Source organism: Schistocerca piceifrons, chromosome 5 (genome assembly GCF_021461385.2).
Source record: "Schistocerca piceifrons isolate TAMUIC-IGC-003096 chromosome 5, iqSchPice1.1, whole genome shotgun sequence".
NCBI classification, from domain to species: Eukaryota; Metazoa; Arthropoda; class Insecta; order Orthoptera; family Acrididae; genus Schistocerca; species Schistocerca piceifrons.
This window is the reverse complement of record NC_060142.1, coordinates 678,850,599-678,874,370: the sequence shown is the minus strand read 5'-3', so window position 1 is coordinate 678,874,370 and position 23,772 is coordinate 678,850,599. Positions and strand designations below refer to the sequence as shown.

At 38.2% G+C, this 23,772-nt stretch overlaps 1 protein-coding gene across 1 annotated transcript in view; it reads right to left on the bottom strand.

Moving 5' to 3' along the window:
- Positions 1-23,772, bottom strand: part of LOC124798338 (cleavage stimulation factor subunit 1) — a 196,455-nt gene that overhangs the window by 146,730 nt on the left and 25,953 nt on the right. The window contains exons 3-4 of the mRNA XM_047261693.1: positions 20,120-20,274; positions 11,159-11,305 (exon numbers count right to left, since the gene is read on the bottom strand). Coding sequence (XP_047117649.1) covers positions 11,159-11,305; positions 20,120-20,274 — 302 coding nt within the window. The remainder of the gene's footprint in view (positions 1-11,158; positions 11,306-20,119; positions 20,275-23,772) is intronic.

Sequence of the window (23,772 nt, the reverse complement as noted above, 5' to 3'; positions counted from 1 at the left end):
ACCAAACTGACATTTTGTTAGTACTTCATTTTTACAGATATGTGAAGCTACTCATGAATACATTACATTCTCAAAAATTTTAGATAAAGCTGTTAGAAGGGAGATTGGATGGTAATTGTTGACATCAGATCGATCCCCTTTTTTATGCAAAGGTATAACAATAGCATATTTCAGTCTATCAGAGAAATGAGCTAACAGTTTGGAAAGCTAGCATGGTGTCATCATTTTTACTTTGATGTGTGTTTATTGGCAGTACTACACATATCATTTCCTGAAGTTAAGCATTGACCACCAATTTTGCCTCATATTTACACTGCTTGACACTGCTAAGGACCAGAGGCATTGTTGGACAGGAATAATCACAGGCAATGATGTCCAACACAAAATACAGTACAAATGTAACAGAGGTGGAATGATATAATGCAAAAAACCACGACATAGGAGAGCAAGTTAACTGATGTAAGGAACAGTCATGTTTGACACGTCACACTCCCAACATAAATATTGTTATTGGACTCTCAGCAAGTAATATGTCCTCTTCAGGCACTAATACACATTTTGCACCTGTACCAAACTCTCAAGGTATCACAGGGGGATACTGTCCCATCCCCTCCTCTCTTAAGGCAGTTTTCAGTTCTTGCATGGTTTTGGGAGGAGTTGTTCAATGAGAAACACTTCTGCTAAGAGCGTTCCAGCCATACACTATACGATTTAAGTCCACGGATTAAGACGTCCATTTCACCCATTCAAATGTCTTCACTTTGCAGTGTGTCTGACACCTCAGCAGTCCTGTGTGGCTGGGAATTACCTTCTATAAACAGAAAGTCAGGACCTGCCACACTCCAGAATAATCTCCATGCAATACAGCACAAAGATATGCAGCATTGTTCAGCCTACCTAAGCCATACTGATGATGTTTATGACATTCTGTGCTGTGTAACATGTCCCCCCCCCCCTATCTCTCTCTCTCTCTCTCTCTCTCTCTCTCTCTCTCTCTCTCTCTCCCCCCTCTCTCTCCACACTATCTGGTGGCCAGAATCAGTTGCCACAATAAAGCAAGATTCATCAGAGAACATGACTCTGGACCACTGTCGCTGACCTAATCCTATATGCTCCCTACATGAATGAACTCTTCGTTATCATGGCGTGGCTGAAGTGGGATGTATTTAATAGGCTTTCGAGCATACAAACCAGCCTGATATAACTGCTGCGGAATGGTTCTAACAGACACACGTGTACCGCATGTATTGATAGCATTTGCAAGGTCTGCAGTCATCTGCCTAGGTGTGAGGTGTGTGTCCATTTTCACCACCAGGGCTACGTATCAATCCTCTTGTGACATTTCCATCTTCAGAGGTCTTTTTTTAACCATGAGATGATACTTCTGGACACACTCATTACTGTGGCCACAGTCATGACACTTTGACCAACTTCAAGCTGTACAATTGCTCATCCACAATCGCAAGCACTCGAATGATATCTTGCAGACATGTTGCCATACCACACAGAATGTTGCACTAATCAGTTCCACAACAATCTTTGTCAAACACTGTAATGCACAAACTGTTGAATACACACAGAGTGTTCATGCACAGGCTTCACTGCAGTTAACATGTCCTACCCTCTACAATTAATTCCACAAATCCCTCTACTACCAAAACTGAGTATTCTTTGAGCCTCAGGATGTGTCCTATCAGTTGATCCCTTCTTTAAGTCACGTTGTGGCATAAATTCCTTTTTCTTCCCTACTTGATTCAGTGCCTTCTCGATTTTTATTCAGTATACCCATCTAAGGTTCAGCATTATTCTGTAGCCTCACATTTGAAAAGCTTTTATTCTCTTCTTGTCTGATCCATTTACTGACTACACTTCACTTGTGTACAAGGCTGCACTCCACACAAAAATCTTGAGAAAAGAACTTCCTAATAGTTAAATTTATATTAGATGTTAACAAATTTACCTTTTCCACAAATGCTATTGTCAGACTGCATTTTATATCATCTCTACTTCGGCCATCATCAGTTGTTTTAGTGCACAAACAGCAAAACTCACTGACTACTTTCAGTTTCTCAGTTCCAAATCCAAGTCCCACAGCATCACCTGACTTAATCAGACAAAGTTCCATTACCTTTGTTTTACTTTTGTTGATGCTCATCATATTATCTCTTTTCAAGACACTACCCATTCCACTCTCCTGATCTTCGAAGGTCATTGCTGTCTCTGACAGAATTACAATGTCATCGGCAGTTTCGATTTCTCCTCCTTAAATTTTAATTTAATTCCCTTTCCGAATTTCCCCTTTGTTCCTTTTACTGCTTTCTCTCTCTACAGATCAAATAAAATCTGGGTAGGTTACAACCCTGGTACACTCCCTTCTCAGCAACTGCTTCCCTTTCACATACTTCAGCTCATAATAACAGTCTGTTTTCTGTATAAGTTGTGAATAATCCTTTGCCAACAATCAATTCAGAAAATTATAGTTTTGTTAATGGTGGGCATGATAAGACATTCTGTAAAACATTATTAAATGCCTTCTCTGAAAACTGTCTAGAACAGAACCTCACTTATGTCGGATATAATGCAACAAACAGACCTGTCCTCTTTACTGATTTCAGTGACCATGGCAAGGTTCTGGCAACAACGACTACCAACTTACAAGGAATAACTAAAACAATCAGAAAGATACGTGTTCAGTAAACTTGATAAGAAATGATTAGTGTTATATCTCGATGAGAAACTTGAAACTTTCAGCACAGCACAGACCGGAAGCATGTAGAGGACCTACAGCTAAAGTTTAGAACAACAGTTGACCATGCACAGCAAAGATATTAACCAGTAGAGCAGTTCATAATGGGAGGGACTCTCCATGGTACACACTCACTGTAAAGAAACTTCTAAAAACAAAAAAACAGACCACTGCATAATAGGTGTAAAAGAAAGCATAGGATTACACACAGAGAGATAATGAGTGCAACACATTTGGCTGTCATGAGGGAAATGCGTGCAACCTCCACTAATTACTGTAGCAGAATATTGTCAAATGATCTTTCACAACTTCCAAAGAAATTCTGGTCATATGCAAGGCCTGTTAGTGGCACCAAGGTTAGAGCAGTTTCAGCAACTGAGATCTACTGACTCTTCTGGACACCGCCAACTTCAGCTGATGGTGCTATTCTGGAGATGGCCTAAGACTAGGCCAAAAACAATCATTTGAAAAACAAATAACCATTGCGATCTGGATTGTTTTTCACTAATTTTATATACCAAAGTTAGTGTCCAGTCCATAGTAAACGAGACTGGAACTGAAATAGACAGTAGCAAAGCAAAAGCTGGTTTTCAAATGTCCCTTTACAAAGGAAAACCGAGGATAATCGCCCCAATTTAATCCTCATTCCACTGAAAACATGAGTGAAATAAGTGCTAGTGTCAGTAGTGACAGCTGGAAACATTAAAACTAAACAAAGCTGCAGGGGCTGATGGAATCCCTTATCAGATTCTATACTGAATTTAGGGCTGAGTTAGCCCCTCTCGTAACTATGATCTATAGTAGATCCCTTGAACAAAAAACCGTGCCCAGTAGTTGGAAGAAATCACAAGTCATTCTCATCTACAAGAAGGATAGTAGAAGTGATCCACAAAACTACCATCCAATACCCTTGGACATCGATTTGTTCTAGAATCTGAGAACGTATTCTGAGCTCTAACATAATGAGGCATCTTGAAAAAAAGACCTTCTCTATGTCAAATAGCATGGATTCTGAAAACATCAATCATGTGGAGTCCAACTCACGGTTTTCTCACAAGACATACTGAATGTCTTGGATCAAGGCAGTCAGGCAAATGAAGTATTTCCTGATTTCTAAAAAGCATTTGACTCAATACCACACCTAAGTTTATCGTAAAAAGTATGAATAGTGGTGTTAGTGAAATTTGTGACTGGATTGAGGACTTTTTGGCATGGCGCAGCATCTCAAATGGAGAGTCAGTGTCAGACATAGATGTAACTTTGAGCATAGCCCAGGAGAACGTTTGGAAAGTCTAAGTGTTCATGTTTTATATTAATGACTTTGCAGAAAATATTAACAGCAATCTCAGACTTTTTGCAGATGATGAAGTTATCTACAATGAAGTACTATCTGAAAGAAGCTGCATAAATATTTAGTTAGATCTTGAGAAGATTTCAAAGTGGTGCAAAGATTGGCAACTTGCTTTAAATGTGCCAAATGTAAAATTTTACACTTCGCAAAACAAAAAAACTTAGTATCCTACTAACATAATATCAATGAGTCAAACTTGGAATTGGCCAACTCACAAATAGCTGGGTGTAGCACTTAGTAGGGATATTGAATGGAATATCACATGGGCTCAGTCATGTGTAAAGCAAGTGGTAGATTTCGATTTATTGGTAGAACATAGGTGGAGTGCAATCATTCTAAAAAAGGAGATTGCTTACAAATCAGTCATATGACCCATTCTAGAATATTGTTCAAGTGGGTGGAACCTGTATCAAACAGGACTAACAGGAGACGATGACAGTATACAGAGAAGGGCAGCACAAATGATCACAGGCTTGTTTGACCTTTGGGAGTGTCGAAAGGAATATACTACAACACTCAACATATTGCTCACATAGGATCATGAGGACATTCCTCCAAACCTCTCTCCCAATCCAAAACCTCTGTCCTATCCAAAGGCCTCACCTTCAGCCCTACTCCCAGATTTAACCAAACAGCCCCCTCGTCAAAGATTTACTGTCCTACACTCATACTCTCTGCTGGAAATATCACTTTGCCATGAAGAAAGATAATCCTAATCCTACTCCTAATGATCCAACTCCCCAGGGCACTATCCAAATTGAACCCTGCCTGGAACAGTTCCGTCCTCCGTCACAGTGGGACCCACCTCCTCTTCCTCAAAATCACCCTCTCCAAACCTTATAGGAATTTCTCACTTCCAGCCTTGCCTCTCGATCCTTCTTGAAAAACCTTAATCCTACTCCCAACATCACCACTGCTGAAGCCCAGGCTATCCGTGATCTGAAGGCTGACAGTTCCATTGTCATTCTTCCGGCAGACAAGGGTTCCAAGACCGTGGTACTTGATCGTCGGGAGTATGTGGCTGAGGGACTGCGTCAGCTTTCAAAAAACACTACATACAAAGTTTGCCAAGGTAATCCCATTCCTGATGTCCAGGAATAGCTTCAAGGAATCCTCAGAACCTTAGGCCCCCTACAAAACCTTTCACCTGACTCCATCAACCTCCTGACCCCACCGACACCCCTAACTTCAACCTACTTCCTAAAATTCATAAACCCAATCATCTCGGCCGTCCCATTGTAGCTGGTTACCAAGCCCCCACAGAACAGATCTCTGCCTACGTAGATCAACACCTTCAACCCATTACATGCAGTCTCCCATCCTTCATCAAAGACACCAACCACTTTCTCGAACGCCTGGAATCCTTACCCAATCTGTTACCCCCGGAAACCATCCTTGTAACCATTGATGCCACTTCCTTATACACAAATATCCCGCACATCCAGGACCTCGCTGCGATGGAGCACTTCCTTTCACGCCGATCACCTGCCACCCTACCTAAAACCTATTTCCTCATTACCTTAGCCAGCTTCATCCTGACCCACAACTTCTTCACTTTTGAAGGCCAGACATACCAACAATTAAAGGGAGCAGCCATGGGTACCAGGATGGCCCCCTCATACGCCAACCTATTTATGGGTCGCTTAGAGGAAGCCTTCTTGGTTACCCAGGCTTGCCAACCCGAAGTTTGGTACAGATTTATTGATGACATCTTCATGATCTGGACTCACAGTGAAGAAGACCTCCAGAATTTCCTCTCCAACCTCAACTGCTTTGGTTCCATCAGATTCACCTTGTCCTACTCCAAATCCCATGCCACTTTCCTTGACATTGACCTCCATCTGTCCAATGGCCAGCTCCACACATCTGTCCACATCAAACCCACCAACAAGCAACAGTACCTCCATTATGACAGCTGCCACCCATTCCATATCAAACGGTCCCTTCCCTACAGCCTAGATCTTCATAGCAAACGAATCTGCTCCAGTCCGGAATCCCTGAACCATTACACCAACAACCTGAAAACAGCTTTCGCATCCCGCAACTACCCTCCCGACCTGGTACAGAAGCAAATAACCAGAGCCACTTCCTCATCCCCTCAAACCCAGAAACTCCCACAGAAGAACCACAAAAGTGCCCCACTTGTGACAGGATACTTTCCGGGACTGGATCAGACTGTGAATGTGGCTCTCCAGCAGGGATACGACTTCCTCAAATCCTGCCCTGAAATGAGATCCATCCTTCATGAAATCCTCCCCACTCCACCAAGAGTGTCTTTCCGCCGTCCACCTAACCTTCGTAACCTCTTGGTTCATCCCTATGAAATCCCCAAACCACCTTCCCTACCCTCTGGCTCCTACCCTTGTAACCGCCCCCGGTGTAAAACCTGTCCCATGCACCCTCCCACCACCACCTACTCCAGTCCTGTAACCCGGAAGGTGTACACGATCAAAGGCAGAGCCACGTGTGAAAGCACCCACGTGATTTACCAACTGACCTGCCTACACTGTGAAGCTTTCTATGTGAGAATGACCAGCAACAAACTGTCCATTTGCATAAATGGACACAGGCAGACAGTGTTTGTTGGTAATGAGGATCACCCTGTGGCAAAACATGCCTTGGTGCACGGCCAGCACATCTTGGCACAGTGTTACACCGTCCGGGTTATCTAGATACTTCCCACTAACACCAACCTGTCAAAACTCCGGATATGGGAACTTGCCCTTCAGTATATCCTCTCTTCCCGTTACCCACCAGGCCTCAACCTCCGCTAATTTCAAGTTGCCGCTGCTCATACCTCACCTGTCATTCAACAACATCTTTGCCTCTGTTCTTCCACCTTGACTGACATCTCTGCCCAAATTCTTTGCCTTTACAAATGTCTGCTTGTGTCTGTATATGTGCGGATGGATATGTGTGTGTGTGTGTGTGTGTGTGTGTGCGCGCGCGAATGTATACCCGTCTTTTTTTCCCCCTAAGGTAAGTCTTTCCGCTCCCGGGATTGGAATGACTCCTTACCCTCTCCCTTAAAACCCACATCCTTTCGTCTTTCCTTCTCCTTCCCTCTTTCCTGATCAAGCAACCGTGGATTGCGAAAGATGAATTTTGTGTGTGGTTTGTGTGTCTATCAACATACCAACGCTTTCGTTTAGTAAGTTACATGATCTTTGTTTTTAGATATATTTTTCCCACGTGGAATGTTTCTCTCTATTATATTCTTATGTATAATCTGATTTACATGAACCAGACGATGATGAATTCTATTGTAATACAGAAAGTCTAGGGCGCAAATTGTTTACTCAGACCGAGCTTAACAATTTGTTTAGGGATCTGGGCTTAACGAAAGAAAAAGCTGAATTGCTTGGCTCTAGATTAAAAGAAAATAACTTATTGGCAGCTTGGACCAACATACACATGTATAGTAAAAGAGAGCAGCAGTTTTCCAAGTTTTTTCAACAAGAAGGTAATTTAGTGTACTGCTCATACATTCCCGGTCTGATGAATGAGTTTGGTATTGAATACAAAAAGGAAGACTGGAGGCTGTTTACTGATTCATCCAAAACTAGTTTAAAGGCTGTTTTACTAGACAATGGTAACATGTATGCATCTGTACCAGTTGGACATTCTGTACATATGAAAGAAAGCTATGAAAACTTAGAAATAGTGCTAATTAAAATAGGCTATTATGCTCTTGGTTGGATGATATGTGGCAATCTAAAAATAACATGCATGCTCCTTGGTCAGCAAGGTGGCTTTACCAAATTTCATGTTTCTTGTGTGAATGGGACGGTAGGGCTAAGGATGAACACTGGTGCAGGAAGAACTGGCCTGTGGGAGAGTCTTTAAAACCTGTCCAGAAGAACATTTTGCGCTAAAACCTTGTAGATCCAGAAAACGTACTCCTACCACCTCTACATACAAAGTTAGGCCTAATGAAACAGTTTGTAAGGGTTTGGCCAAAAGATGGACCATGTTTTAAGTATCTCTGCCAAAATTTTCCACACGTTTCAGCAGCTAAACTAAAAGAAGGCGTCTTTGTCAGACCTGACATTAGAAAATTGATGTTTGATGTTAACTCTGAATCTACAATGACTTTAAATGAGAAATAAGCATGGGTATCATTCAAGCAAGTCATTACAAAGTTCTTAGGACATGAAAAAGACCCAGAAGATGTTTCTATTATAGCTACAATGTTAAAGGAGTTTAAAACTTTAGGATGTTTAATGAGCCTGAAAGTTCACTTTTTGAACAGTCATCTTGATTACTTCCCGGACAACATGGGAGATGTTAGTGAGGAACAGGGGGAGCATTTTTATCAGGACATTAAAGTGAGGAAAAACGCTACCAAGGCTGCTGGGACACCAAAATGATGGGGGACTATTGTTGGTCACTTCACTAAGAAGTTCAGCAAGCGACTCATCGTAGAAAAAGCTACACAAGAAGCTTCAAAGAAATAAGAGAAAGAAAATACAAACCAATTCCAGCTGACAAGTGAAACCTCTATTAACACATATGATCGTTTTAAGTAGCTTACTGTAAACACAAACCATGCTTATGTTGTAACAAAGCATTTCATTAATTTTCCTGTTAACCGAATAGCATAGGATTTTTATATTATATAATAAAAAGCATATTGCTCGAAAACTATGGGTGATACAAAAAAATTAAGGCTAGATTTGGATTCAGCTCATAAAAATCTATAAAGATCAGCTATCAAAGTAAAAAAAAGTTTTTTAAAAAATATTTTTCGTAGGCCTGTGTAATCCATTCACTAGGCTGTTCATAGTAGTTTACCCACTTTCCTATTTCCTTATTCACTATTAGGCTTACTCCTGTGTTACCTCTATTTAATTTTATTTTGATAAATCCTGGACTCATCTAACCAAAAGTCATGTTCTTTCTGCCAGAATACTTCACTAATTCCCACTGTATCTAAACTGAAACTATCCATTTTCTTTTCTAAATTATCCAGCCCACCTAGCCTGATTAAGGGATCTAACGTTCCACACTCCAGTCCGCAGAATGCCAGTTTTGTTTTTCCTTATTACTCCTGGATAGTTCCTGTATGGAGATCCAAATGGAAGACTGCTTTATCTATTTTATTTCTGGGATATATTATCCAACACAATACCGTCATCATTAAGCTATACAATAGAGCTGCAAGTACTTGGAAAATATAATGACTGTAGCTTTCCCTTGTTTTCAGCTGTCCACCTCAGCAATGTCCATGGACCAAGGGGAGATTTAGAATAATAAAGTTATATAAATGTATTAGTATTATAAACTTACAAAGTTTAGACCACAGGAAACAACAAAATTTCATAATCCACCCCGTAGAACTATTTCACACAGAAAACAGTCGCAACATACCAATTGGCTGCATGCGATCTACGTTGGGCTCAATGGTGGAAGCGAGAGATATAATACTGCAACATTCAGTGGGGGGAGAATGAAGACACTGGCATATCTAAATAGATTAAAAATTAAAGGATGTGCAAAAACTATACAGAGATGAGTTCAAACATTCTACACGAACATACCGTAATGGCATCTTGTGACTGATTTTAAAATTCTTGACAGATATGTAAAAAATGATCACAAATACTGCACTAAGTGAGACAGACTATCAGCAACCTTAATTAATGAAAATAAAAAGTTGTCAAATCTTGAGAGTTTTCTGTCATTTGATCGTTTCAATTAATGGCCCACGTCCTTTTCTCAGCTGATAAATTAACAAATGATTCTTCGGCAAGCTTTGTTAACAATGTAAAGCAAACAACCTATGCCAACAATTTTGTACAGAAGTTTTATAATACGTACAAAATGTGTAAATAAAACACTTGTGGCAACTTGTAATAATTATGTAAAATATACTTTAATACAGGAGAATTAAGATGAACACACATTTCAAACGTACAAAAGGAAAAACAATTTTATGTTAATGATCTATTATTTCTAACAATAATTAAAGTTCCTTGATGGAAATATATCTAATATAAGAGAAAGGCAATCACTTACCAATAGAGGACTGTGTGTGGTGCAGAGAAACACACAACAGAAAACAGCTGACATTAGCTTTTGAGCTATTACTCTTTTTCTAGTAAGAATGTACAGAATCACTCACACAAGCACACAGACACACAAAAGCAAGAGCTTGAAAGCTAGTGTTAACTGTTTTCTATTACGTGTTTCTGTGCACCACACACTGTCCTCTATAGGTAAGTAGTTGCCTTTCCCTTATTTTATGGATCTATATCTCTGGTGCTTTAAAAATACTGAATAATCATTGGCAAATAATCTTAAATGATTTTATTATTTTAAGTTCCAAAACACTAACGGCAGTGTGGCTGTGGGTCCCCTCACAATGTGGGGCCCATAGCACGTGTCACACTGACATTTGTGCTGTGTAGGTAAATCACTTAGAGTATGTTGTATTTAGAATCTTCTGTTAACACTGAGGAGAATCCTCATTAATCTGAGATTTCAGCAGCTTGAAAATAAGTTTGAATCTGACATAAATGGAATACAGCAACAATCTTTTTTAACATTTTATGCACGCCATTAGGAAATTAAGCTGTGGGGGCAACACCTGTCAGATGTTTTTATGTCCCATAGGGAAAGCTTGTGACAAGTACAACTGATGAATCGTAACACCCAAAAGATTATCCTTCTATTTAGCCTGTTAATGTGAACTGTCATGCATTCGCATCACACCAATGCAACACAAATAAATGGAAGTCAACTGTTTTTGATTGCCAGTACCAAAAGGTGCAGATCCCACATGAAGCTACCAACCCTTCTGATGTATGCTGCCATTTCCTGAGTACTTCCAGAGCAACATATATATATATATATATATATATATATATATATATATATATATATATATATATATATATTCCTTCCAGGTAGAAATTTATTCAGGTTTTAAGGGATTAACAGAACAGAGCATTATTATTTTAAAATATTCCATATCTGTGTTGAATAACAGAGAGAAACTGCGTAATGTTCCCCACTACACATTTAATTAAACTGATGTGGAATGCATAGCAGGCTCTTACCTCAAGGTGATCATAGAGTGTGCGAATGACAGGATGACCCTGTGAATCGCTCGCTGAGCCTCCACCCCCACGATCACCTCCTGGACCTGTGTCACCACCAGCAACATCTGGCGCTGATTTTGCCAGCATACGATCCACGTCCAAAATCTGTAGGTGTGAAGGCAAAAATTTGAAATTATAAGGTATGAAAACTCGTAGTCAACAAATGATGAAGACACGTAAGTAAGTCTGCAGTACACATTATTTTCTCTATTGCTAAATTCTTCCTCTCTCATTACAAAGTTCCATTCCATTTATTCTCCACAAATCAATACGTAATATGTAACTGGACATTCATAATACAAAAATAATTTTCCTTTTTTCCCTAAAATGGAGCAACAACAAATGAGACTAACAAAACAGGCTCAGATAAATTAGAAGAATTTCAGGAAGACTTGGAGGAGACACTATCAAAGATTCCTACCAAGAATATTATCATAGTTCTGCTCAACTCGGGAAAGTAAGAAAATTCATAAAGATCATTGTGGCACTACAGCTCACAACAACACTGACTGGAAACATGAATGACTGGTGAAAATTTGTTAGAAATATGATCCGATAATGAATCTGACAGTATTTAAACAGCATCAAAGAAAACAAAAAACATAGGTATCACCCGATGTTCTACTAGGAGAGTTTCAAAGTGATCATGCAGCAATCTTGTGACCCGTCAACAAGGAGATTCAAAACTTCAAAGTCCTCAGAGGTTCAAATTTAGATTCAGATCACTTATTTCCAAAACTGAAGTCAAAATCCTACCAAGAGCCTAACAAATTAGGAATATTACTCTATAACGAATTAGAGACAGAGAAACTTGTAAGCGCCAAAAATTTTACAATGACCTTGTATCAGAAGAATTATCATGGATGGGAACACTTAAAAGAAGCAATGACTGATAGTGCAAAAGAAATGGTTCACATCAAGAAAATTAGGGAACACTTCTGGTGGTGTGCAGAAAGAGGTAAGACAATCAAAGAGCATCAAAAAGCATGGGCTGAATGGTGTTCTCAGGAAACACCAGAAAATCTAAAGAACAAGTACTAAAAAGAAACACAGCTGTAACTATCAGGAATCCGCAGAGGAAATATGAGAAAGAACACATGACACAGCAGAAGAGGACTTCCGAAAGAACAATATGTGAGACTTTTACAGAATAGTTAAGACTAACTTAAGTAGACACAATTCCCCAAACTTTAGCTTCAAGAATACAGAAGGAAAAAGTAATATATACCAGCTCAGAACCAGAAAAAAGCAAATCCAAACTCAGAAGCACCAACTGCAAAATAGATTAAGGGCATTGTAAACACCTCGAAGAGCAATAATTCTCCAGAGAAAGATGTGATTATTGCAGAAATTGCAAAATTGTGAGCTTTTATCAATTGTCACAAAATTTTTCTCTGAACACTGTGAATTGTATGTAACCTTAAACTAGCATATGATTTCCTGCATAAAGAACAGTGGCTATACATTCCAGTTATAGTTTTAGTCACCAAAGTGATATTTCCCAGCACTTTCGCACACCTTACTGTACGAAAAAATGGCGTGTTTTTGAGGGATCTTTAATGTGGTGCATCAATTAACATATTTTTGTAGTGCGTATGTATAAATATGAAAAACATCTCATACAGCAGTTTAGTTTTGCAAACATGCAGATCAACATGGCATCTGATGTCATCCAAACCAACCTAGGTCCTGTCCTATGCAACATTTCATGTTGTCACCACAAATTTTATTCACAAAATAGTAAAATTAACACTGAATAAATGTTTAAATAAATGTGTTTTATCACCACAAACATATCTGGATGACATCACATCTCCTTTGCTGCCAATGGCTGAAAGAATCAAACCAAGCGGGCATGATGTTTACGTGTTTGTGAATCTTAAGTGCCATATTTGGTAATCTTCGTATTTATACTTGTGTCTACAAAAATATGCAGTTTGACTGATGCAGAACATTAAAGATTTCTTCAAACCATGTCATTTTTGGAATGCTATGCTGTGCAAAAAATCAGAAAATCTTACACTGTTCGGTAAAACATCACATACATTTCAAGCTAAAACTAAAGATTCCTTCATTATTGTTGGAAAAAGAATTTTTGGCGATTAATCCAGACAGTTGCTGAGAAACACATAGGGACAATTACTTCAGGCAGAGGTAAAGGAAGCACCGAAACGTACTGGGCTGCAACTTCAGTTTACCCTAACAACCCTTATGGCTACACATCCATGCATTAAATCTGTGTTTACAGCTCTACGCTCTCGTTTCAAGCATGGGGGTGATAATGAACTTCATTAATTTTGGTGCAGCAATGAGTCTATTGTATGTATCTAGAATGAAAACCACCTCAGCTGCATTATTGGAGAGTCAGGACGTGCGTTTCCCTCAACCCCATTTTGAGTTTATGTAACATGGCACAATGGATCATTCTGCAGAGCAACAGTATGCTATCAAATTTTGCGTTAAAGTTGGGAAGTCCGCCACCGAAACGTTTCCATTACTTCAGCATGCCTTTGGGACTGATTGCTTGTCCAAATCACAAGTTTTCCAACGGCACAAGTCGTTCATGGAGGGCCGAGAGGAGATCACCGATGAACCTTGCAGTGGACGGTCATCAATTGCACGAGCTGACGAAAATGTGATGCCTTTACAAATGTCTGCTTGTGTCTGTGTATGTGTGGATGGATATGTGTGTGTGTGCGAGTGTATACCTGTCCTTTTTTCCCCCTAAGGTAAGTCTTTCCGCTCCCGGGATTGGAATGACTCCTTACCCTCTCCCTTAAAACCCATATCCTTTTGTCTTTCCTTCTCCTTCCCTCTTTCCTGACGAGGCAACCATTGGTTGCGAAAGCTAGAATTTTGTGTGTATGTTTGTGTTTGTTTGTGTGTCTATCGACCTGCCAGCGCTTTTGTTTGGTAAGTTTCATCATCTTTCTTTTTAGATATATATATATATATATGAATATATAAAAAAGTGAACTTGTGCTTTTCATTTATTGCAGATATTTTGCTCTGGACTTAACCTAATATTTTTCACATCTACACATATATAAATACACTGCCAGCTATTGCACAGTTCATGCTGGATGTTACTTTGTAACATGGATAGTCATTCATTTCCTCTTCCACTTGCAGATGGAGTGAGGGAAAAATGATTGCCTGTATGCCTCCATAATAGCCTTAATCTCTCTTATTTTCTCCTTACTTTTTGAAGTCCATCTGGAGAAATAATTTTATGTTTTCCATCACAATGTCGGCTGCAGTTCTTTCCATTAGTGCCTTGTTTGAATTTATAACAACTCTTGTACAGGCAAAGGGAGCGAGCGGTACTTTCTTGTTTTCTCGAAGAAGGATTATCCACAAGCAATGCAAAACATTTCATGTTGCTGAAGCATGTTCCTGAGTACGGAACTAATGAAGGACTTCTGCATTTGATATACTCAGAGACTCCCTATTGCGGTTCTTTCTATACCTTAATACACATTGCTTAACATTCTGTTAGTACTAATCTGTTTGTGAAGATATTTCACTAAACTCTGTACACTGCCGAAAGAATCTTTAGTGTGTGTGTGTGTGTGTGTGTGTGTGTGTGTATATATATATATATATATATATATATATATATATATATATATATATATATATATATATATAAAAAAAAGGCGTTTCAAGGTAAAACTGCAATAATTCAAATTCAGCAACACAGACAAAGAAATACTAAAGATTCTTTCGGCAGTGTACAGAGTTTAGTGAAATATCTTCACAAACAGATTAGTACTAACAGAATGTTAAGCAATGTGTATTAAGGTATAGAAAGAACCGCAATAGGGAGTCTCTGAGTATATCAAATGCAGAAGTCCTTCATTAGTTCCGTACTCAGGAACATGCTTCAGCAACATGAAATGTTTTGCATTGCTTGTGGATAATCCTTCTTCGAGAAAACAAGAAAGTACCGCTCGCTCCCTTTGCCTGTACAAGAGTTGTTATAAATTCAAACAAGGCACTAATGGAAAGAACTGCAGCCGACATTGTGATGGAAAACATAAAATTATTTCTCCAGATGGACTTCAAAAAGTAAGGAGAAAATAAGAGAGATTAAGGCTATTATGGAGGCATACAGGCAATCATTTTTCCCTCACTCCATCTGCAAGTGGAAGAGGAAATGAATGACTATCCATGTTACAAAGTAACATCCAGCATGAACTGTGCAATAGCTGGCAGTGTATTTATATATGTGTAGATGTGAAAAATATTAGGTTAAGTCCAGAGCAAAATATCTGCAATAAATGAAAAGCACAAGTTCACTTTTGTTCTACAGTATTAATTTTTATTGTGTTAACTGGTTTTTGGCTTACAAGGCCATCTTCAGACATTTACTGAGTATTGTCACCAAAGAAGTTACAGTGTTTGCAAACAACATTGGAAGAGAAGTAACACTTCTAGACTGAAGCAGAAACATACAGTAACATCTTTGACAGTGTGGTGGTAATGCAATGAAAAAGTAAAAAATTGAACTGTAAATAAATAAAGTGGAGTAGACAGGAAAGCTTTAACACAAAATAGGGTCAGCATGCCTACATAACAGTTTCTAATAAACAAAACTAATAAAATAAAATAAGTACTTGACAAGGCTACATTAGGAGGCATAAAACATGGAGAGTGATACACAAACCAATTAAAAGAAGAAACAATTATCAATGTAACTACAGAATACGTAACAAACTTAAGTAATATCAGCAAGACAAACATAAATAAATAAATGCAGGAAAATGGAGGAGTTTGAGGGAACATAATGCAATCTTTGAGAATGTGGTGGTACTACATTTTAACATTAACATTATATTCAAAACTGTGGCTATGTAACAGTTTGCATTAAATAAATGAACCAAGTAAAATATAAACAATATTTGATGAGACAACTACAAGAGGGGTTAAACATGGACAATAATACAAGTACCAGTTAAAAGAAAGGCTTAACAATTGAAACTACAGTCTATATGGAATACATAGACAATAAACAATAAAACAAAAGAACTTAATGAGTACAGGAAAAATGGGAATATGTACAAACAGGCAGTGTGGGAATAATGAACAACAGAGATGAATATATGAAGTTTAAGAGAAGGGAAGTATTGAGCTGTGTCTGGTCATTTATGATTAGATATGGACTGTGAGTTAGATGTTTGTTAATTTCCAGGACTTCCAGCAGGTTGAGTTTATGGCCTTTGTTTGCTAAGTGAAGTACGTGGGACACTGGCTGGTAGTTGTGACCCTCACTCAGTACATGCTCAGCAAATGTGGAGTCAGAATTTTGCAACCTCCAGCTGCATTCATGTTCAGCCAGCCTAGTTGCTATGTCTCTGCCAGACTGGCCGATGTAAAATTTGTCACAATCAGAACAGGTGATTTTGTATATCCCACTGCTGCCTAATAACTGGATCTTATCTTCGCTATTAAAAATACACTGGGCTGTTGTGTTCTTAACATAGTAGCCTTTCAGTGCTTTGGCTTCAATCTGTGATACCTCATCTAGGTATGGTAGTGTACACCATTTGTTGCAGACAGTGGATGGGGAAGCAGGTGGGGCATGGAAGAGGGGTACAATTTTCCATTTTTGTTTCCTGTGCAAGATGTGGTCAATAAGAATGGACTGTAGCAATTGGCGGTGGCGATAAATTTTATTGTAGCTAACTCTGCTTTAAAATCATCTCTGGATATGGGGACTAAGAGGGGAACCCATAGCTAAGCCATCTAATTTTTTATAAAGAGTCCCTTGAAACTGGAAATAGTTCTGTGCCAAGCATGTCTGAGTAGCCATTCTCAAGTCATTCAGTTTCACAGGATTGACATTAGACTTTTGCATCAGCTCTGTCAGAATATCAATGCATTCCACCACTGGTATGTTGGAAAACAAACTGCAGACATCAAAGGATACTAATTTATCACTGTGTGAGACAGATACACCTTCTAACTTATTTAATAGGTCCACGGAGTTTGAAATACCATGCTTTGGTTTGAATTTAGTCTTGCTCTTAATTAGGACATCCAGTTTACTAGCTAGTTTGTAAGATGGAGCAGTAAATGATGATACAACTGGACAAATAGGAACATTTTGTTTATGCAGTGTGAAAGTCAATAGACCATGGGATGTTACACACGAACCTGGTTTCATTCCTTAGTGCACTGGCAACTAAATATTTTGCAGTGGTGTCTTTCGTTAGAGCATATTCAATCCCTACTTTCATAACATCCAGTTGTTTTTCTGATGGAGGGTGGGGAGGAGCATATTTAAAACCTTTGTCAAGCACTTTTTGTTCATCTGGAGACAGAACCAAGTTCGATAGGTTAATTACACATTGGGAAAACTTTTGTTTACAATTTGAGGTTAGAGGTGCAGTCACTTTCCTAATCATAGATAATTTCCTGTTCTGCCACAAAAATATATCATGAACAAGATCACTTACACTTTGACAAACTTCGCGATTGAAAACGTCAAACTCACAGGGGTGTAACTTCGATGTGATTGCCATATGCACCACATTTAGATGTGTGCACACGTTGTTACAAACACGATACCATTTCTTCATTTCCTCCTTTATCCAAGTGTATCTTGTGATGTCAATGGCTTTATTTGCAGTGGCAGAGGTTCCTCTCGACTTTATGGAGACATATTTTGGCGTAATTTTGTGTTGCAAACACTGTTTGTTAAACGAAATGTGTTGTGTTGACTTTGCTTTTTGTCTCAGTAATACTGTAGAACAAAAGCAAACTGGTGCTTTTCATTTATTATAATGCTATTCTACCAAGAACCAACGGAAGATTCTGTTAAAATACCTGCAAACTGATAAAGACTGGTAATCTCTAAATTTAAAGATTTCAAATAAATATGAAAGGGAAGCTGGTGAATTATTACAATTCCAGAATTCAGACACACAACAGCCACTAAGCATCCAGCACTTCAGAGTCAAAACTGTTTTTCACAAAATTATGAACATTCACTGAAAAACTACAGGATAACAATTTGCAAGACCCAAACAATTGTGTCTCACAGTTACCATAATATGAAGTACCATATGTCCTAAACTCATAAAAACAAAAGAAGATTAGGATCTAATATCCGATCAACAAAGAGGCCATGAGAGACAGTGCATAAGCTCAGGTTGGAGAAAGATGGGGAAGGGAATCAGTCATGTCTTTTTCAAAGGAACCATATTGATATTTGCCTTATGCAATTTATGGAAATCACAAGAAACTTAAATCTAGAAGTCCAAGTGGGGATTTGAAGTGGTGTCCTCCCAGATGCGAATCCAATGTCTTACCAAAGCACCACCTCACTCATTTGAACATTTACAGTCAAAATTTTATAGATTGTAGAGAGTCCTAAACTGAGTGCTCGAGATGATGAACCAGGGATGACAACTGAATAGTGACATAAGCAACTTACTGTACACATTAAAAGAATAACTAATGCACATAAATAATGATAAAATCTGAAATAATAATAAAAATTGTCACTGAAACTTGGTATTAAATGTTAGATGAAACATCAGAACTATTTTTGGAATCAGTTAAAATTGGATGAGGTAGAAGCTACAGCAAAATTATAAAATTAAAGATGAAATCAAGTTTTGAAGAACAATGCGATGGGAAATTTTAATTACACCAAGTGATTCAGTACTTCAACAATAAGCAAACTGAAGGTTTCTCTTATTTTCAGAGAACACATCTGGATAAATTTTTCAAATTTCTCTCTTTTATTATCTTTCTCTGAGTATTTAATAAACACAAACTTAAAATATGCTCTCGACTAACTGCACTCCACAGCTATATTTTTAGTTGCCTCCCAGCAGTTAAAAAATCTTCCAGCAGTTCACGTTGTATGTGGAGTTGTATAATTCCGGAATATCCTGTTAACATAGGGGAAAAAATGTTATTTGCCACAGCTTCAGGAACTTGAATGGGAATCCCTGGAGGGTAGACAATGTTCTTTTTGAGGAACAATTTGAGAAAATTTACAGAACTGGCATGATGCTGACTGCAGCATAATTCTACTGCTGCTAAAGTATATTTCGCATAAGGACCACAAAGTTAAGATAAGAGAAATTAGGGCTCATACAGAGACATATAGACAGTTGTTTACCCTCGTTCAATTTGCGAGCGGGACAGGATAACTAGTAGTGGTACAAGGCACCCTCTGCCAGTCACTGTATGGCAGCTTGTGGAGTATAAATGTAGAAGTAGATCATGACCACTGTTCAAGATGATGTCTGCCAAGTTCGCAGGTGCTTAACGAAGAATATTCTCCCACCAATCTAACATCACGTCCTGTAATGCACAACTCTTCTGTAGAGAGCTCTCTCTGATTTAAACCTATTCCTCATAGGCTTCTATTCAAATCAATAAATCTAATAAATTTCTTCCATGGTTTCCTTAATAGTTGTGTTCACAACTACAAACATCAATAAAATAAGTCATGTTTCCACTGAAGCAGTCTTACTTGCATAAAATATTTTGTTTGTCACTATAACTCCATTTCAGCCACACAGTTATTATCAAGTATCATATATATGTATAACAACACAGTCACAGTGGAACTGTAACATCTTTTAAAAGTTTTAGCTAATACAACAAGGTACATTGCAAAACTTTTCTGTGCACATTTGTTTGGATTTCTGAGCACAACCTCCTGCTACACTATACATTCAATGTGCGTCTACAAGTTCCTCAACAACTAACAATCCACATTCAACAACAAGTCATGAACTGCAAACAGTGGCAGACTTCACGAAGGACATATCAACAACTTGGATGAACACCTGAAAATACACCATTGGTCCCACTAATGATGGCACAGCCACCAACCATTTTTTATGACACATTAGTACTTTATGAATACATGCAACATACCAATTACGACATTACCTTAATAGAAGCATCGACACTGCCCGTGGCAATCAACTGACCATCAGCACTGAAAGCACCCGCTCGACAGTTGCCTTTGTGTGAAGTGACATAAGCTGTTTCATACAGTGCAGGCTCCGGTGCTGAGGACTGAACATCTGTTTCAAACTCCAAGTCTGGAAACAAACCATGACACCATCTTTTATAAACATTAAACCATCTTCTGTCACATATAAAAGCTATTTTGTGGCTCTATTCTCTCATAAAGAGTGATAATTGATATATAAGATGATTCCATTAATCTTGCAGTAGAATTTTGGAACATTATGAATTATCTCAAAGAAAACAATTTATTGATAAACAGCCAATATGAATCCAGAAAATATCGTTCTTGTGAAACACAATTCGCTCTTCATTCTCAGAAAGTAATGTGTGTTATTGATGATGGATGCCAAATTGATTCCACATTTCTGATTTTCAGAAGGCTTCTGACACTGTTCCTCCCCTACTTGCACTCAAACTGCTTGCTTATAGAGTACCATCTCAGTTGTTAGGCTGTCACAGTTTACATAAATTCATCGAGTGAAACAGATGTAATAGCTGGTGTTCCTCAAGGAAGAGTAGTACTAAAAGGAATCTACTAAATTTTAGTTACACAATAAATCACATAACCTAAAGGCTGTCAATTCAATTAAATACCTAGGAAAAGGCAAACCAAAGACTGCATTTCACTGGCAGAACACACTGAAGTTGCAACAGGGATTGCTTATACTATGGTTGGCCAACATCTTCTGGAGTATTGCTGTGGGATGTGAGATCTGCATCATATAGGGTTGACAGAGGACATCAAAAAAGTTCAAAGAAGGACAGCTCATTTTGTATTACTGCAACATAGGGGAGAGAGTGTCACATATATATGGCTATCATTAAAATAACGGCATATTTCATTGTGACAGGATCTTCTCATGAAATTTCAATCACCAACTTTTTCCTCGAGTGTGACAATATTTTGTTGGCATCCGCCTACATAGACGATCACAATAAAATAAGAGAATCACAGCTTGCATGGAAAGACTTGAGCATTTACTTTTCCCGCACACTGTTTGTGAGTCCTGGGCAGCAGAGAAAAGTGGGCCCCCATTTTTAACCCATTAGCACCTAACTTATTTTTAAACAATGGAAAATCCAGGATGGAATAATGACAATACTATGAAAAGGAAAGACTGCTGCTACTCACTATGTTGAGGAGACGTTGAGTCACAGACAGGCACAACACAAAGACTGCCATACATGTTGAGCTTTCGGCTACAAGGCCTTTTCTAAAGTAGACAACACACACAAGCACAACACACACAATGATCATTGTCATATGACTGCTGGAGACAGTTGTCATGTGTGTTGAGCTTGTGTGAATGTGTGCATGTTGTCTGCTTTAGAAAAAGGCATTTTGGTCAAAAGCTCAACTTGTATGGCAGTCTTTTTGTTGTGTCTGTTTGCAATTCAACATTTCCTCTACATGGTAAGTAGCAATCTTTCCTTTCTGTAATACTGTTGTCAATTTATTTTTAATTGGCATATATTCTTTATTGGCTCTGAGCACTATGGGACTTAACATCTATGGTCATCAGTCCCCTAGAACTTAGAACTACTTAAAACTAACTAACCTAAGGACAGCACACAACACCCAACCATCACGAGGCAGAGAAAATCCCTGACCCCGCCGGGAATCGAACCCGGGAACCCGGGCGTGGGAAGCGAGAATGCTACTGCACGACCACGAGATGCGGGCTATATTCTTTATTCTTGGACAAAAAGTATTCTGGCAATTCAGTTTATGGAAGCTTAACATGAAATTTTGGACCGTCCTCATTTGAGGACACTGTGTGCTTTGCTTAACAGGTGATTGATCTTTACACTTCTTATAAGAAAGATGGCAAGGGATAAGGAAATTGGTAATAACAACATTTCAAAATTATTATTTATTTTTCAAAATTATTATTTATTTTACAATAACTCACATTTACAAAACTTTTTAACACAAAAACTTTCCAAAACCAAAATTTAGTTAAGGCCTAATATGATATTTGGGAAAGCATTCCATGAAGAGTGTAATATTACACTTCTCACAGTATAATCTAGGCTTTCCTTTACAGTTATCAGATTGGCATCATGGCATCATCTTTGCTTTCACACTTCTGGGCAATGTGCAGTTTCCAGTCATATCATATGTCTGGTACATTAGTCCTGGGAGATGAGACAAGTTTGGTTGGTCTTCCTTTAATTGACATCATTTCAAGACTTTTCTTCAGGTATGTTCTTGCAATCTGTCTTCTGATCTATTTCATGGAAAGAGAAGTTCCTTCGTTGCACCTCTTGAAACAGAATCATGAATACCAATGCCTGCCACGAAATTCTTGCATGTTTTCAATTCATGTTGCTGTGGAACACTGGGCTTTTTTTTTTTCTTCTGTGATGAATTTCAATGTTGTGCTTCGATGGTAGGAAGCACAGTGCCAAAATTAGTTACTAGTGCAACACACTTATTATGATTCCATTTTGTGACGAAAATTTCCTTCTCTCTATCAAATCTGACTCAGAATATCCCCTTCATTTCCTTTTCATTACATTATCCCTTCATTTCCTTTTCATTACATTATCTAGTGACAGGAGGCACATTCTTGTTCTGTTTTCTGTTACCATTCTACTTGCAGAAGAATCTTAGTTCCTTCAGTTATGACAAGTAAAGTAATTGTCAAAAACTACTTTGTACCTGTTTGGCTCACCAGTAAAGAACAATATTTTCAAAACTACTTTGGGAACCAGTGTTAAATCCTCACTGTCATTTTTCAGGTTCTTCCCACAACATAGTCAGAATTTGTAAAAGTAGCCATCAGTAGCATGTAAGGTACATAATTTATATCTAAAGCATTGAACTTGAGTCTGGTAAAGTGCTTATAAGGTGATGTCAATAGTATGTCATAATCATTTCATCAACTGCTACATTTTCCAGAAAGACTCCTCATCTTTGATAATTTTGTACTACAGCCTCTGCTAATGGTTTGATTTTGAAAGATTTGTTACTTTCGTTTTTGTTGGCCTTTTTATTATCATTGAAATGTAATACAGATTTTAATTCACTATTTGAACATCAATCATCATCATCAGACCAATAATCTCTTTCACTGGACAATTTATGATAGCCTGTAAAGAACCCAAGAAATGCACGAATTTCATCAGGTACAACTGAAAAACTTATTTTATTTTTACATGCCTTAGTGTATATTTCAGTTTCCTGTAAAATCATGTTTGCAGCTTCTTGTGGAAAGGGTTCTTCAAAAACCTGTACAGGAATGGGACTATACAACTTTTCTTTCAGTTCATCTGAGAAACAAGAAGCTTTCTTCCCTAAGCCAGGAAATAAAAATTTCAGAACCTGATAACAACATTTAACTTCCTCTTTACAGGTTCTTTTAGAGGAAGCATGAGGAATGTCTTTGTTGTATCTTTCATGTAGCATTTCAATAGCACTTGCAATATCACTTCAATAGGTATTTCCTAACAAGTCATCAATATTTCCTTCATCTGTCTGTTCATCTACATCCGGAGGTAGAGCTACCATACCTGCTTATATTTCTTCAGAAAATAAGTATTCTACTGCCTCTTCAACAGTTTTA